We start from the raw sequence: 17,778 nt of genomic DNA, 5'->3' as shown, positions 1-17,778 counted from the left end.
TTATGCATCTGTCCCACCTTAGTTCCGAGTAGCACATCCTTAAGAAGCTTCTCAGAACTTGTAGGGTCCCTTAGAACACCATTTGACAGCCACAGTGCTGGGATATAATAAAAAGTAATTTAAAAAATGCTGTACCTCCTAAATGAAAACTCTACCTCGAATGGTGATTTAATTGTGCTAGATAGCCTGCAAAATAAATCTGTAATCAGACCACTTCTTATCACTTGTCTGCACTGATAATACTCTGACACAAGCCGTCATCATCTCTTGTCTCAATATTTACAACAGCATCCTCATTTGTTCCCTTCCCCTACCCTTGGCCTGTCTATTTTGATAACAGCCACCAGAGTGAGATTTTTTTAAGTGCTAAGTCAAATCATATCATTCGTCTGCTGATTACCTTCCAGTGACTTCCCATTTCATAGCATGAAAGTCAGAGCCCTTATAAGAGCCTGGAAGGTCCTACACAGGCTCTGTTACTTACCTCATCTCATCTACGGCCTTCTCTTTTAGTTCACTCCAATGGCCACCTTGAATGCCTTGCTGTTCATTACACATCTCAGCACACACACCTCAAGGCCTTTGCAGTTGCTTTTCCCAGCACTTGGAATAATCTTTCTCCACGTAACTTTATGGCATACTTCCTCACCTCTTTTAGGCCTTCTAAATGAGGCCTACCTAGATCTTTCTGTTTAAAATTGCATATATTCCCAACTACAGCATTCCCCTTCTCCCTGATACTGTTTTATATCTCCACAGCATTTAACACTTCCTACTATAGTACATAATTTGCCTACTGATTAAATATCTTGCCTTTCTGACCTCCACTAGGATATATGCTTCTTGCATGCAGGGACTTTTATCTGTTTTGTCCACTGCTTTATCCCCAGGTCCTCAGTAGGCACTCAGTACATATCTGGTGGATGAACAAATGGGCTCTTGTGGTTTTTGGCCTCCATAATGGTTCCAAGTGACCCTTTGTCACCTGGTATTCACTGCTCTGTGTAGTTCCCTCTCTGAAGAGGGGATCCTAGTATTAATCCCAATGTGATTGATAGGAAATTACAAAACTAATGGAGACTGACTCTGGAGAATGATCAAATAAGAACTTGCAGCATTTGCTTTGGCTTCTGGACTTGCTCACTCTAGGGGAAGCAAGCTACCATGTTGTGACAGTAGTCACACAACCCTGTGGGGAGGAAGTGAGGCTTCCTGCCAACAAGCAGACCAGTTGGGCCGCTATATGAGTGAGTCACTTGGATGTCAATCCTTTAGTCCTGGTCGGTCCTTCAGATGATGCAGCCCCAATGGACATCTTGTGTGCAACCTCATAAGAGACCAGTGAGCTAAGCCCCTGCTGAATTCCTGACTCATAAAAACTGGAGAGACACTAAATGTTTTAAGCCACTGAGTTTTCAAGGTAATTTGTTGTGGAGCATTAATAACTACTAAAGAACCTCTGAATATAAACATTCACAAAATAACAAGTATCCTGCAAAGTTGTTTAAGTGGCATGGCCTCCCTTTTACACGGTTAATAAAGAGATAGGAAATCAAAGGATTTATTTGAAGAAATTATCTTTTCTCTATTCCAAATTTTGGACCTCCATCCAGCCACCTCCCTCAAATATAGTTAAATCAGGTATAAGTAAACTTTATGTGATATATGAGAAAAATGAACTTGTGAAAAGGGAATATAATTGAATAGCAGTTAAAAATGGTTTCTAGGGATGCCTCAGTGGCTCAGTTGGTTAAGTGTCTGCCTTCGGCTCAGGTCATGATCCCAGGGTCCTGGGATCAAGCCCTGTGTTGGATTACCTGCTCAGCAAGGGAGCCGCTTCTCCCTCTGCCTGCCACTCCTCCGTGTGTGCACATACTCTCTCTGTCAAATAAATAAATAAAATCTTTTTTAAAAAATGGTTTCTAAAGACAAACCATCTGGATTCAGATCTGCCACCTCTTTCTAGATATGTGACCATGAACAGATTACTTAACTTCTCTGTGCTCATAAAAGTACTTTCAGTGCAGTCTAACTGATGGAACAAATAACCCCCAAATATCAGTGACTCAGGAGGATAGAAGTTTATCTCTTGCTCACAAAAGAGTTCTCCGTGGATATTATGAAGGTGGTATCCTCTGTGGCAGTTAAGCAACTCAGGTGCCTTCCATCTGGTAGCTCTGCCTTCTGCTCTGCAGATCTCTGCAATCAACCAGTTGGGTGAAATGAGAGAGTCTGGAAGACTGGGTAAGATTGTATAGACTAGGGCACCTGGGTGGCTCAGTTGGTTAAGCGACTCCCTTCGGCTCAGGTCATGATCCTGGAGTCCCTGGATCAAGTCCTGCATCGGGCTCCCTGCTCGGCAGGGAGTCTGCTTCTCCCTCTGACCCTCCTCCCTCTCATGTGCTCTCTCTCTCTCAAATAAATAAATTAAATGTTTAAGAAAAAAGATTGTATAGACTAAGCACAGAGGATGCTTTCCTTATTTTCTTCCACATTCTGTTAGTCAGAAGTCAGTCACATGGCGACATCTAACTGTAAGGGAGGCTGGGAAAGCAAGCTAACTGTGTGCTCAGAGCAAGGGGAAGCGAGTTTGATGACCAACTAGCCAGTTTGCCACATTCCTTCAGTTGGTTTTCTCTGAGGATTAAATAAGGTATGATATGTAAAGGACTTAGCCAGGAATCTGGCATGAAATAAGGTTTAATAACTGTAAACCATTGTTTTTAGCAGTCTCAACAGAGTGCTCTGAAAATAGAGCTCAAGTCCACTTCTGAATGTCACATGTCCCCCTCTCCCAAAATAAAACTTTTTGTAATTTGATCTTTTCTTGAATAAAATATTAAATGTTGAGACAGATATGCAAAGAATGAACAGTGTGATTATGTTCCATCTCCTCAAAGGGGCTGTATTTAAGCCGATATCAGGCGGTGTCCAATGATTTTTTGAACTATAACTCTTTTTGGTGTCTTTGGGCTTTCAAAGCCAGCAAGCAAATTCAAAAGTAGCATGATAGAAAAAGGACCAGAAAGTGCTAATAACAATATTGAAACTTGGGTAAACAAGCAGCCCTCCTGCTGAAGGCACAACATACAGAAATAGAAATGAAATATGAAGTGCATGGCCAGGACTGTAAGTATATGGGCAAGAACTGGTGGAAAATACTCATCTGGTTTGGTGGGTTATAAATTATGGTGCTCTCTGCTGTGTGTTTGTTAAGGTACCTACAGTATTAAGAGTATTACACTTCTTCATTATATGCTCCTTTTCATTAGTCTATGCCAGAGAGTGGGATGAATCACATTGAGGGTTTATATTCCTGTGGGAATCAGTGATGAAAGAGTATGAGTGAAAACATTTCTTGGATGAAGACTGCCCCAGAGTGCCTGTCCCCAGCCCTGAAGGAGCCTAGTGTACCACCTTGATAGAGGTTTTTTAATTGGGGGTCCACGATGGGCCAAAGTTTGCAAGACCTGGATATGTACATTCTTCTGGGGGGAAAGTCCTTCATATTCATCAGGTTTGCCTTTCTGGTAAAAACAACTTAGAATTAGTCAACTAGACTCCTTTTTAAATATAGCTTTAGGTCTGGTCTGGTATAAAATGAGCAGTTCCTGCTTTAGGCTCCTTTTGGAACCTATGAAGTTCACCTAATAGGAATCCTAAGCATCCATGGCCATGCTCTGGCCCCCGGCTTTCTGGAGATGATGCTTTGGATAAATATCCTCCCAGTAGAACTGAACTGTAGTCATCAAATCCAGAGCACTCTTATGTCCTCAGATGAATATTGTCAGAAACTTATTCTTTAAAATTTACACTATTAAGATCTTAGTTAATATTTAATGAGCATTCCCTTAGGCTTGGCTATAATTTTCTAGAAATATGCACACACATACACAAATGTCCATGAGTGACTACTTTTCTAACTTTAGTGTCACAAGTTGGACAAAATTCTGAAACCCCACTTGAAGAAATGCTTTCCAGCAGCATCTTTTTATTCTGTCTGCCAACAAGAAGCATGAGATAGTATATGCCGTCTTGCTTGAAACAAGGTCTAAAATGTATGTTCCCTGCAATGACTGGTGTAATACTCTCTCATGTTGTTAAGAACATTTTGTAGAAGGTGTTTCATTGGTCCCTTGGAATAAAATTAGGTAATAGAAGTATAGTAATAGTAGACAGAAGTAATAGAAGATAGTACCAGAAGAGGGTATAGTGGCCCAGGTGTCTAGCAATTGGAGCCACTCAGAGACAGAACCATAAGATGCTTGTTGTAGTTATCTATTCCTGTATAACAAATCATCTCCAAACCTAGTGACTTAAAACAGCAAGGACTTTTTTTTTTTGCTCTCAATTCTGTGGGTCAGAAATTTGGGGAGGGCTCCTGTGTGTCCCATATGGTATCTGCTGGGGAGGTTTGACTGCAGCTGGATGATCCAAGATGGCCTTAATCCACATGTCTGGAACCTTGGTACTAGCTGTCAGCTGGGACACCTTGGTTCTCTTCTCTGTGGCCTCTCTATCTCCATGTGATCCCTCTTCAGTTGATAGTCTGGGCCAGACTTCCAAGGGGGCAAACACAGAAGCCACAAGGCCTCCTAAGGCGTCAGCCTGGAATAGACAGAGTGTCGCTTCAGCCACATTGTGTTGGTCAAAGCAAGTCACCAGGCCAACCAGATTGAAGAGGTGGAAAAGAGACCCCACCTCCGGCTGAGAGAAGCCATGTGCACATAGAGGGGAAGGAGCAGTTGTGAGCTGCCATCTGTGTAGGAGTTCTGCCATAAGGCCTCCCTCCCCATGCCTGGCAGGTTGGCATGTAGTTCCTGTTGGAAAAGGCATTGCTTTCTTATGAGAAGCTTGCGCTGAACACGGGCAGTTCCTTAGTATTTCTTACAGAAAGTGCTCTTCTTCTTAGCATTGCCATTTTTTACACAGCCAGGGGGCATCAAACATTTGTTGATACTGACAAGTCAATCCTCAAATACCCTTTGGTATTGAGCCTCAGTGTGGAGAACTAACTCATCTATGTCTAAAACTGGAAAAACATCTTTGTCTTTAAAATTGACATTTAAAAGAGGGGGAAAGGGAATGTTTTCTAGCCATAAAATTCAGCTTCTTTTACCTGATGAAATGTCTTTTTTTTTTTTTTTTTTTAAGAGAAGGAAAAAGGCTTTTGTGTTTGAACTGGCTAAAGTATATGGCTAAAGCATATGACCAGAAACTCAGTCCTTCACCTCCCCTGGCAGACCCAGTGAGGAGAGTGATGTTTGGAATAGTTGTAGGAGATAAATATCCCACAGTAAGTGGAGGTAGAGAGGAAAAAGCCAGAAGATAGGGATTATGTTTGGGGGCTGGGGGGATCTTCCTTTTCCATGTTTGGTAATACATACTGATCTACTTACTCTGTTGAAGGTAATGGATCTTTGTAATGTACATAGTTTAGAAGCAGTAACAGTTAACTTTTATTATAGCTTCTTATCCACAAGATACTGTGCTAAGCAGCTTTATATCATCATATCATTTAATTTTTACAAGGTCCATATTTTTACCTCTAGTTTACAAATTATGAACCTGAAGTGCAAAGAGTTTAAGAAACAGACCTTAGGAGAGGAACTAGATCTGAACTGCTTTTACAACCCAAGCTGCTCAAATCTGCTCTAGTTTATCTCTGTGCCATGCATTTATTGAGCATCTACTACTGGCTAGAAAGGAATAAGAGGGGACCTTTTTCCCAAGGCCCTCCGATTTTATCAGGGTATGACTTGGCATGATACAGCATGCTAAGTGACATCCAGTAAGTCAAGTATATGGCATCACTGAAGAGAAATCACTTAATTCTGCTTGTACTGGGCTCAGGCAGATAAAGACATTTTCTTAGGCAGAGAAAGAGTTGAGACATGAGGGACAGCCTTCCAGGGATTAATTAACTCATGTGTGTTAAAATGACGTGGTTGTGAAAGAATGTGGTCTATATGTTCGCAAGTGGTGGGAGATCCTGCCAGATTGTTGGTTTTAGCCCATTGTCAGGGATTTTGAAAGCTATGGAAAAGGGTTTGCATTTACTCCTAAAAAATGGGAGCTTTCAGGTTTCCAGGTTAAAGAGGTGAAATGATTACATCCGTACTTTAGAAAGACTTCTCTGGAAGATGAACCAAATTATACTCTGATTATTAATATCAAAATCACTTGTTAAATAAAGCACAAAAATCATAGCGTTGACTGTATGTAAACTTGTGGCTTTATATAAAAAAAAGTCTCGGAGCGTAACCTTTGACCTACAAAGCCTTTACTTCTCACAGGGTAGAGTAAGATTCTAATGGCTTTTATTTGGTTCTTCTTGCCAGACTTTTAAAGGGAAATTCTAGCTTATGGCATCATTTCCCTTCAGTGACTCCATACCCTGGGCTCTTGTTGGTTCTTGGATTATATGAGACCTAGAGAAGAATAGTCTTAAAAGTCTGGCTTTTTTTTTTTTTTTTTTTTGATTGTAGTCACATATCAAAGGGGAAAGATTTTAGTTCTTTCCATGCTTGTTTTAAGGTAACAATCCATTATATAAAATTACCATTTCTGTATGGGAACACAATCTTTGCCCAGCTCACAGTTTATCACTCTGAGCCTTAAAACGTCAAGCAGGTCAATACTTGGGGTTATAGTGGAAGTTACCAATATTTATATGCTTCTAGTTAAGATACTAAAACAAAATGTTGAGTGCTCTCATTGTCTAAGATTCCCCAATGCCCAGGAATTTTGCTACTTAAAATATTCTCCTTTTATTTTTTGGTTAAAGGTTACCTTGCCAGTAACTGTGAAGATTTTAGATGTTTGAGAAAGAACAACCATACCAAGGAAACAAACTGCTTTCTTTTTATAGTTTTGGTTAAATGTGAAATCTCAAGTTAATAACGTGTATGTGTGTGCATTTTATGTTCCTATTAAGTTCCAACCTGTAAGAGTAGGATTGGACCCACTCGTGTAATGGTCCACGATATTCTTTTGGCTGTGGCACTCAAAAAGGTTTCTGCACATGAAGCAGAGTGTGGATGTGCTCATGTGCCTAAGCACCATATGCTTTTATCACCATTGCCTCTTTTAATGCCTGTTGATCTTTTACAAAAGAAAGCATCATGATTCTTTCCCCCCCCCATCAGTTTGCTTTGGAAGAGGGAGGAGTGTTGATCTTTGAATTGCTAATTCTTAGAAATGCCCAAAGATCAGTGCCCCCTTTAGAAGTATGTTAACTTTTAATCTTATCCATCAAGGAGAAGAGCCTGGTAACCATGGATGGGGCCCCGCTGAACACCTAGTATAAGCACCAAGTCCTAAGCAATTTTGCATTCCCATTAAAATGATAGAGTCTTGGGCACCTGGGTGGCTCAGTTGGTTGGGCGACTGCCTTCGGCTCAGGTCATGATCCTGGAGTCCCTGGATTGAGTCCCGCATCGGGCTCCCTGCTCGGCAGGGAGTCTGCTTCTCCCTCTGACCGCCCCCCCCCCCGTCTCATGTGCTTTCTCTCTCTCTTATTCTCTCTCTCTCAAATAAATAAATAAATCTTAAAAAAAAAAATGATAGAGTCTTTTGATCTGCCTTGGTTTGCGCCCAAACTACCTCAACCTGCTTTTACCAAAATGTTGGTGGAATCAAAATCCATTGCACCACTACTGGGGTTTGTGCACAAAATGTCCATCGGTTAATAAAATATAATTGATTTGAATAGTTTCTGGCAGCTGACAGGTGTTTGGCAGTTTTATTTCATGTTCTTGATATTTCAAGCAGCTGTTGATATGCAACCTTAATAATGATGATGAAGAATGCCTCGATGCTTTACTACATTGAGATAATCCCTGGTACTGTTGCCTGCTTGGGAAGCTAGTCTTGTATCTTATGGTCGTGGCTTTTTTTTAATGTGTTCATTGATTTTTATTTTTTTATTTTTTGTTACTTTTCCTTCTGTTGGTTCCTGAGTATGCTCTTTTTGGTCCTGCCCATGTTAGGTTTAGAAGTAAGCTAGATTTACTTATATGAGGGGCTGGAATGCTTCTGTAACAAGCCTTTTTTCTTTTTTGAGTGTCAAGTGCTGAGCAAATTACTCTTCATTAATGCTATAGGGTTGTGGATCTGAACATGTATATTCCCTCCCAAAAAGCCCCAGATAAACTGAGCACTGTTTGAATTGTGAAGCTCCTTTAATGTTGCTTAAATAAGGGTGGGGTTTTGTTATGTTTTCATCTATTCCTCTGTTGGCAAAGAGAACAGGAAATAGAAACTTTCTGGAGATAGGGAAAATCACAGCATCCAGTGGATGACCCATGCCATCTATATATGACCTCGGTTACTAAATGGAATTGGTTTCTTTTAAAGGACTTTTAATAACTCCCCAAACTACTTTCTAAATTGTTGATCCCTCTGCCAAAATGCTGATATCAATAGGGCATCGGACTCCCAGATGTCCTTAAAATCCCTCTCTGTCGCTGTAGCCTTTGAATTTGGCTTCTTAACTGTTGCTGTAAATGAATGCTGCTAAATAGGACTTGCCCGGCTTTCCCATGGAAAGGCGCTGGGTTTACGGCTTTTCAGGCCCTAGGCAGCCCTGCTTACTGTCTGTCATGAAGGGGAGTGGGCAGTGTGTGAGCCCTGCTCTATGGTTCCAGCCCTCCACTCCCAAAGCAGACACTCCTCACATTAAACAAGCCCAGATTTGTTGATTCTTTTAATACTTGGAACTGATGCATTTGTGTCTCAGGAAAATGCTCAGTCTCTTCTGTTTTGCTTTGTGATCCCCAGGCCTCTGTCGTTGATTTATTGTCTCAGAGCTACTTTGCAGTTATAGACCAGGAACTCTATCATGACCTAATTTTCCTCCCATAAAAATCACAGCACATAATAAAGAGTGTACCCCACACATTATAGGGAGGATCCTAATCCTTGTAAATTGCAGGAGCATGTGATGAATGGGATCGCAAAAGGTGTAAAAATGTGTATGTGCCATTTCCAGCAACGAATTCTGCAAGTAGCAGTGGTCTACAGTTGTTGGGATGGGCCTCAGGCAGGCAGAGGGGCAGGCAGTGAAATTTGAATTTTGTAGACAACACAAGGGAAAAGAACAGCAAATTTTAACATTGCTGTAAGCAGTTAAGATCGATGTTTTGCAAAGAACAGTAATTAAATTTGCACTTATAAATTAAATCCTCATGTCCTGACTGCAAATAATTCATTGTTGAGTCTCCAGTTATTTCCTGTCTTATACTTTTTTTATTGAATACAGTAATGTCTCTTGAACACTGAGTGTCAAACTGTGTTAGGTGCTTTGGTCTTCACCACACTCCTGGGGGTTTTTACAGGTGAGGCATCTGAAGGTCAAAGAGTTATACAACTTGCTCAGAGTCACAGAACTACTAGTAAGCAACTAAAGTCAGATCCATTGGACTGTAAAACTTGGAGTCTTCTTATTTTTTCCTGTCTCTCAAATTAATAATAGGTATAAAGACTACACGTGGGTAAGATCCAGATGGTCATGCTAAATTCTAGTCCAGCTGCACTCAAGTATGTGACCTTGGATGAATCAGTTCATCTCGCTGAGTCTTAGTTTCCTTACCTTCATGATGCCAAGAATAATAGTACCTTTCTTATAGAGTTATTGTGAGTAAAATAATGAGGTAATTCGTGTAAATAACTTAACATGATGAGCACTCAACAAATTTTGGTTATTTTATTGTCATTTATACCACTACCACTTCTTGTCTACTCTTTGCTAGGTTCTGTGCTAAGCACTTAATGTGTGTTAACTTTTCCATAGCTCTGCGAGGCAGATTTTAGATCCTCATTTGCACAAGGAAAACAGGCTCAGAGGCGTTGAGGCTCTTGCCTGAGTTGAACCCAAGTCTGTCTAGCTCCAAAGCCTCTTTGCTTTCTACCCATACGCTGGCTGTGAATCCCTTTGCTGGACTTTTTGTGGTGATACGGCAATGACGCTGCCCTCAGTGATGGTGAGGTCAGTGTAGCTGTAGGTGTTTGCCCACTGAATAAGCAGCAGAACCTGGCCCTGGCCCTGGCCCCGGCCTGTGTGACTGCAGAAGCCTGACCACCCTCCCCTGTAGCTTAAGGGGAAACAGAAGCTTGGTATTTACGGGTCTGCTAATTCCACTTTTAGGAAGCTTGAAATTGGGAATACTTGGAAGAGATATCCAGAGTTGTTTTTTTATGTTACAGTTTTATGCCTCAGTAGCTTCCAGAAGGCTTATGGCCTTCCCAGTAACTTTTATTTCTAAAGTGTTCCTAACTCAGAATTAGTAAGTTTGGACAGAATTAATAGGGCACTTGGGGGCACAGAATAAATCCACCCCCCTTTTTCTGTTAATTTGGAAAGTCTCTGTGAAAAGTGTGGATTGTTCCAGCCATGTGGTAGAGCTCCATAAATCCATTGCTCATAAATGATAGGAACTCACACTTGCATCATTCAGCAGGATCATTCGTACAGTGATTCTTCTCAACAGAAAGAAGGAAACTTCATTTGATTTTCTTGAGATTACCTCTTCCAAACAAAACAGGTTTGGAATAACTAACAGAAGTGAAAAATTCGAATTGTCATCAGAATTCCAGCTTGGGCTTTTAGCATGGAGACAAACTCTTGGCCTGGCTAGAAAGTGGCCAGACAGTAGGCAGGCTTTAAACAGCTTGTATTTGTTCAAGTTTCAGAGTTAAATGAACAACAGTCATTAGGGGAGTGATTTTCCAGACTCCTTAACGTAAGTTTGTATCATCTGCCCTGACTTGGTCCTTTACAGAGGTGCCCTTGCACTCCGGAGACATGTGTAATCACAGTGGAGGTAGTCTTGTGTCTGTTACTCGACATTTTGTGGTGCAAGAGCGGCCCCATCAGAGCTCTTGAGCAGCCTGGGCCTGGCTCACAATGATGCCCAGAGAACTGGCCTTTGGGACTGTAGGTCTCACCCGTGGTAAAAATGTCCTAGAACTGGTTCCAGTATGGTCTCACAACCTCTCTTTTAAAGAAACCTACCAGTGTACAGAACGAACGAGTCTCCTGGGTTCCATGTCTCTTCCTGCTTGGCTGGGTATAAACATTATTTTGGAAGCAATTTTTCACGCATCTGCCAAAATCTGCAGCCTTTCCTCACAACCTATTCTTTGCTTCTCCAGCATTTCCTATGTTTTTTAGGTAGGAATATAACCTCACATTTTTGGTGATAGTTGAAATTAAAATGTGTATCCATTCTCTTTGTGCCCATTGTAATGTTGCCCAGGGAGCTCATTTCCAGTTACGAAAAGAGAAATAAAAGTTGAAGGCCAGGCGTAAGGGGGCGGAGGCCTATCACATATCTGAATTCATTTTCAGACGTTTTCAGCTAGGGGTGGCTGAGAGTGCTATACTCAAGGGCAGAGGAAGAGGGGTGCTAAGGGACACCATTATTTGTTGAAATCCATGCTTATCCATTCAGGGCATGGCTTCTGGAGTGAAGACTGGCTGGAAAAGCTGAGCCGAATGAGTAATGACAGCTGAGGACGTGGAGAGTGCACATGTGAGGAGCCTCAGCCCTACATTCCAGGTCCAGCCTCTCTCCTGCCTCGTTGTGCAGCAGGTCAGGAGATTTCTCCTGTGGCAGGCTCACCCTACTTACTATGCTGAGTTGACCTGTGTGCTTAGAAGTCATGTGAAGTGCCTAGCGTGGTGCCTGCGAGGCACAGATACTCACACACAGGAGCAAGGTTTAAATGTCAGTGATAATAGTGCACCATGAGGTGGTCACCTGGGAGGAGCCTTGCAGCTCAGCAGTGTTTGGGGGAACTCAGGAAAGTGGGGAGAAAGCCTCTTAGAGTCTGTGGTCCTTGACCTCAACAACAGCCATAGTTTCTTTTTGCTTCCCTTGTACAACTCAGGAGACTGCACATACGCATAGCCCCGGTACTTATTTTTAGGGGTGCCAACTCCTCTGGAAGCTAGGACGTTTCTGTGTTTTTGCTTTAAGTCCCCTTCTCTTCTTACCCCTTCGCCCCACTTGAACTCAGCTATGTTGTGATTCAGTTTATTTTGTTGAAAATTCAGTCCCCTAGGGAAAATATGATAATGCTGTTTTCAGACAGCTGTGTTTGGGAGCAAGACTGACTTAACCAGCTGGCTGGCATCATTGGAGCCCAAGGACCTGCCAGCCCATGGAGAGCAGCTGTTTTGGCTGAAATTGTCATCATTCTTATGACTTTGCTTCCTATATATCATCTTCAGAGTTCTGCTTTTAAATGCACTCACAAAGGAGAGAGGGCCATTGGAAAGAGTGTAGTATATCTAATGCTACCCATAGTTGAAAGAAGTGGGGTGCCCCCACCTTCCTGTTGTTACTCATGATTGTTGAGAAGGACGAAATCCAGGAGGAGGCTAGCTCCAGAGTGAGACATGATAATGAGTAGATCAATAAATATTGATATCTTAATACAGTGTGGTTGTTACACAACCATTAAGAATCATGTTTAAGGGGCGCCTGGGTGGCTCAGTCGTTAAGCATCTGCCTTTGGCTCAGGTCATGATCCCAGGGTCCTGGGATCCAGCCCTGCATCGGGCTCCCTGCTTGGTGGGAAGCCTGCTTCTCTCTCTCCCACTTCCCCTGCTTGTGTTCCCTCTCTCGCTTGTCTCTCTCTGTCAAATAAATAAATAAAATCTTTAAAAAAAAATCATGTTTAAGATTTTTTAAAGAAAGGAGAAATGTTGAAATATAATGTTAGATGTATAGGATACAGAACTGTGTAGATTATGTAATCCCAATTAGGGAAAATGGTTTTTTGACATTAAATGAGGTAACTCCTACAAAGCACTTAACCTGATACCTGGCATGGCAAACGCTCAGTAAATCACAGCTACTGGATGCAAAAACGTTCCCCACAGGGAACGTGTTTACCTCGTGAATTGTGATATCCAGAGTACTTGGTATGAAGTAAATGCTCAAAAGATCTTTCTTGACTGAATGAATTAGTGTTATCATTTATATGCATTTGAAAAGAAATCTAGGGGCTCCTGGGTGGCTCAGTCAGTTGAGTGTCCGACTCTTGGTTTCAGGTCAGGTCGTGCTCTCAGGGTCCTGGGATCGAGTCCCACATCAGGCTCCTTGCTCAGCGGGGAGTCTGCTTGAGATTCTCTCTCTCCCTCTCCCTCTGCCCCCACCACTTGTGCTCTCTCTTTCTCTCTCTCAAATAAAAAAATCTTTAAAAAAGAAAAGAAATCAAGAAAATCTAGGGATACAGCTTTCTATGTTATCTGTAATTATATCTATAAGTGAGAGCTAATCTCTGTCTTGGTTCTTTATTATAAATGGTGAGGACAGTACATCTTGCTCCAGGTCACTGAGAACTGAATGAGCCACATGTAAAACACACACAGTGACAAATCCCTAGGGAAGTGACATTGTGTGGTGGCTATGGTGATCATGGTAAGCACCATGTAAGTGTAGCTGTTATAATAATTACATCATGCTTGTATCTGTAAAAAGAAAAGATATTGTCACGATTTTTGTCTGTTGTTTTGTTCTTGCTTTTTTACCCAGGACTTTACTTTTTTTTTTTTTTTTCTTAAGTAAAAGCTTAAAAGAAAAAAGTGCATAAGAAAACTCAAATGCTTATAGTGGTTGTCTCTAAATAGTGGAATTAGAAAGTTTTTCTCTTTTTTTCCTAATGCTTTTCTACATTTTCCAAATTGTAGTATTGGTTACTTTTATCATCAGCCTTTATTTCCCCTTTTAAATGAGAAAACTCTCAACATCAAAGATGACACAGAGCTCCTGAACTAGAAAGTAGTCTCCATCTAAGGGTGACTGAGGACCAGGAACTGGTGCGCTGCTCTGGGCTTCTTCTTGGAAAGTTATTTAAATGCAGTTTCACGTTCTAAGAAAGTTGCAAAGCAATCATTAAGAACTGGTCAGTAGAACCAGTGAAGAAAAGTAAAGGGTTTTGATGAACTGGTTCTGGACAAAGGTAGTCAAAACACTCAAAGCCCTACTAATAGACAATGGCTTATATTTAGCACAGTTTGTTCCCTGGAGAGAACAACAGAGAGAGGACCAGTGAAAGTGACGGCAGAAGGGGCTAGAAATGGAAGTGAATGGTTGGCAAACTCCGAGAATCACTTCCGAAAGAAAATGTATAGTGCCAGTTCTGAGAGATGTTTCAAATGAAGTCCTGAGCTAATGCTGGTGGTCTTTTCGGGTCTTCTTGCTGATTCTTTGATACCACCAAGCTTTCAGTTGTGCTGGTTGGGGCTTGCTCTCCCACTCACAGCAGCGTGTAACCCTTCTATGCAACTTTACTTGCAGATATTTAACACCGTGCCTGATACACCTCTCACCAATGCCCAGCTGCACCTGTCCCGGAAGAAGAGCAATGACTCCAAGCCCCCTTCCTGCAGCGAGAGGCCCCTGACGCTCTTCCACGCCATGCAGTCAGCAGAAAAACGTGAGTCCCATGGCTCGGGGCCAGCAAGGTGCTCAAGAGATGTCCTGTGCCACCTCCCACCTGCTCAGGGTGCACATCTCCAGCCTCTCTGTGTGCTGTTGTCCTGTGTGTCCTTGAGGATGGTGTGTGGCTGGGCCCTCCCCAGTTTCACTGCTGAGTAAGCCTGGGTAGGACAGGAAACAGTGTGAGGAAAATGAAAGGCCAGGGCCACTTGCTGTGCAGGATTCTCTCTTCCAGATCTCCTTTGGGCAAACAGCTGAGCATTGTTTCCTCCTGCGACACAGTAAGAGTTCAGCTCCGGCATCACTGCCTTGGCCCCTCTTTGGTTAGCGGCTCCCACAGAAGCAGTTTCCTTTTCTCAGTTTGTCATTAAATGCTTATTAGTGTGAGTCACGTGCCCCACTTGAAGTGACTCTGAGGCCAGGCCCTGGCTTTTCTCATCTTGCTACTCCACCTCTTACAGAACCTGGCATGGAGTGGACACTTAATAAATGGGTGAACTTAATGGATGAATTAATTAGAGAATAACACTGTCTTTGTTCCAAGAAGCACAGTGTTATCACCCCAGTTTTACGGAGTCCTTTTTTCATGTCAGAATGGAGTTCTTTGCAGTTATCAGGTGACTGGGCCCTAAACTATTCAGGCTTGTTTCAGCTTCTGGAATAAGACAGCTGAGTGGTGTAGTGTAGGAGTTGAGGGCTCAAGCTCTGCCTGGAGTCCCGTCAGACCTGGGTTCTCGCGCCAGCAGCAACACACGAGCAAGCCTTTTACCCTCTTTCAGCCTCTGTTTGCTCATCTGTAAAGTAGGGATAAGATTGCCTCTCTTATAGGGATTTGTTAGGGAGTAAATAAAATTTTACATTTAAGCATCTGGCACAAGTCTTGGACTTGGCAAGGGCTGCTGGCTGAGAGCTGCTGCTATTATTACTAGTTATTGTTTAATCACGCGCAAATACCAAGGCTCATTCTTTCATACAGCTGACACTTGCATGTGGCCTGCGAGTGACTGGGAATATAAACATCAGACCTTGTCTGTAAGGTGCTCACAGTTGAGGGAGGGGAGTAGGTAGCTGAATAGATAGCGGTAAGTCACCGTGATCACCGCCCTCGGAGAGAGAAGTCCATTCACAGAGACTGCGGAACACGGACAGGTGCGAGAGCACGCCCTGGCACCACGTTGCCTGGCTGCTAGTTCTGTGTCTGCCGTCTCTGGCTGCACATGACGTGGGCAAGTCACCTAGCATCCCAAGGCCTCAGGCTCCTCTTCTGGAAGACAGGGGTGACAGTTTCTACCTCATAGGGTTGTTGTGCAGATTAGACTACTTCACATGGTACCTGGTGCAGAGTAAGTGCCCAGTAAATGCTGGGGGGATGTTGTTGTTATTGTTGCTGTTGTTAACCTTTATGAAGCACAGTAAAGATACAGAGCAGAAGAATGACTCACTTGACCTTGAAGAGGAGAGAAAATATATATGTGGATTGGCATCTTTTTATTTGTCACCAAAAAAACCTTTTTTTTTTTTTTAACAAAAAACGTTTTTTATCCCCTGTATTTCAGAAGTAATGGCCTTCATTTTCATTCTGAAAACAAATCTTCGCTGTCCCCAGACCATCACTGCATTTCAAGATGTCATACTGTCCCATAAAATGGCTAGACCTTGGTGAATTTAGCACCATTTGGGTTGTTTCAGATATTTAGCTTTTATGAGTAAAGCTACTGTTATCTTTGTAGCTAAATCTGTTCACAGGCATGATCATTTCCTTAAGCTAAATTCCTGGAAGAATTTCTAGGTCAGAAGATATGCACAGTTTCAGGGCTGTGAGCACTAGGGTTGAGTTCCCTTTAAACAATAGCCTGTGTTCCTCTTAAATATGTGGCTTGGGCCATTCTCACTTTGGTCTGCACCTGGCCTGGGTCCCTGAGTGTAGCAGGGAACACGAACAGGGCTGGTCTCCCCATATCTACCATGGACAAGAACGGCGTTGGCCTGTGGGGTGATGTGTTCCTCACGCTGCTAGGGGAGCCACAGTCACCTGGCGTTTGGTGCTAAGCAGTGGACAGTGTAGATTCGGACCCATCAGACAGTTACACTGAGGCAGAAGCAGCTTTGGAACGGATCTCAAAGCATATTCTGGGAGCATGTTAGAAAGAAGACAGAGATTAGGAGAAAATCAATTAGATCTTGACCCAAGATTAATTTGATCACACGAGGCAGAGGATGGAAGGTCAGGACATGTGAGAACAGACAGACCTAAGCTGAGGAACGAGCTGCCGATGTCTCTGTCTGCAGACAGCGGACAGGAGGATGGAAGACGAGAAGACAGTGAAGCAGCCTGTCTTTCCTCTGGATGTTATGAAATGCTCCCTGGAAACAGGAATGGAACCTCGGGTGTTTGAGGGGTGCTTACTAGCTTTCCTCCCTTTCTCAAAGAAGAAATGTTTTCATTGCAAAGTATGTAGGCAGGCATATATACATAGACTTTTATAGTTTGTTTTGAAAAACCTTTTTTTCCCCAAGAAACTAGAACGATATCCAAGCTGGCTTGGAAAGTACCACAGGATGGGTAGGTGACTGGCCAGGAGCTGGCGGGTTCTGCTGGCACCCCACCCCAGCTTGTAACCCAGCCACCCCTCACTGTGACATGAGCAGGTGACAGGGCACTGTTACGTTTTCACACACCTGACTCTTCCCTCTGTCTCATCTGTGGATAAAGACAGAAGGCTCCTTTATCAAAGCACTTTGCCGAGCTTACTCTGTAGAATTAAAGTACAAATAAACACGGCAGGTCATTTGTGGGTAAAAAAAAAGAAAAAAAATGTGTATTTCTGTAAGGTGACGCTTTCAGTTTAAGGGAACTTTCGACACCTAGCTCAGTTCCTTCCAAACTTGAATCATTTGCATAAACCTTCATTCACTCTTTGGTTGACAAACACATAACTCATATGCTGTCATTTAATACATTTCTTTAAATTGATTTGTAAAGTTTCAGTGCATAACATAGTTTCTAGTTTACAGTAGACACTTGATACACTTTTTTTAAAGAATAAGTAAACGAACCTGTAGACCAGTTAGATGATGATGGCACATGTATCCAGGATAACCATTTTTTAATGCTATGCTATGCTTGGATTAAAGATGCTAAGGTTGAGGCCTAGAAAGATGAAATTATTTTGCAGAATCATATAACAGAGAGAAGGCAATGGATTCAGAATGAGGTTTATTTGTCTGCAAACCTATGGTCTTCCTACAACATTATGTTACCAATTCTTGACAGAATCTGAAAGAAAGCAGATCGCAGGAGGAACACAGAGAAAAGAAGAGAATATGA

The 17,778-nt window shown here is 42.4% G+C and overlaps 1 protein-coding gene across 15 annotated transcripts in view; it reads left to right on the top strand.

The window, feature by feature from the left end:
* Nucleotides 1-17,778, top strand: part of ARHGAP26 (Rho GTPase activating protein 26) — a 451,561-nt gene that overhangs the window by 340,230 nt on the left and 93,553 nt on the right. For all 15 annotated transcript variants that reach the window (XR_012382106.1, XR_012382105.1, XM_073905517.1 and 12 more), the window contains exon 19: nt 14,310-14,448. Coding sequence is in view for 13 of the 15 variants with exons in the window: in XM_073905517.1 (XP_073761618.1) it covers nt 14,310-14,448 (139 nt within the window). In the remaining 2 variants the exon portion in view is untranslated. The remainder of the gene's footprint in view (nt 1-14,309; nt 14,449-17,778) is intronic.

This window comes from Callorhinus ursinus, unplaced genomic scaffold (genome assembly GCF_003265705.2).
Source record: "Callorhinus ursinus isolate GAN/ISIS: 27379988/994484 unplaced genomic scaffold, GSC_fseal_2.0 scaffold23, whole genome shotgun sequence".
NCBI classification, from domain to species: domain Eukaryota; kingdom Metazoa; phylum Chordata; class Mammalia; order Carnivora; family Otariidae; genus Callorhinus; species Callorhinus ursinus.
The sequence above is the reverse complement of the archived record's forward strand: the minus strand, read 5'-3'. Positions and strand labels throughout refer to the sequence as shown.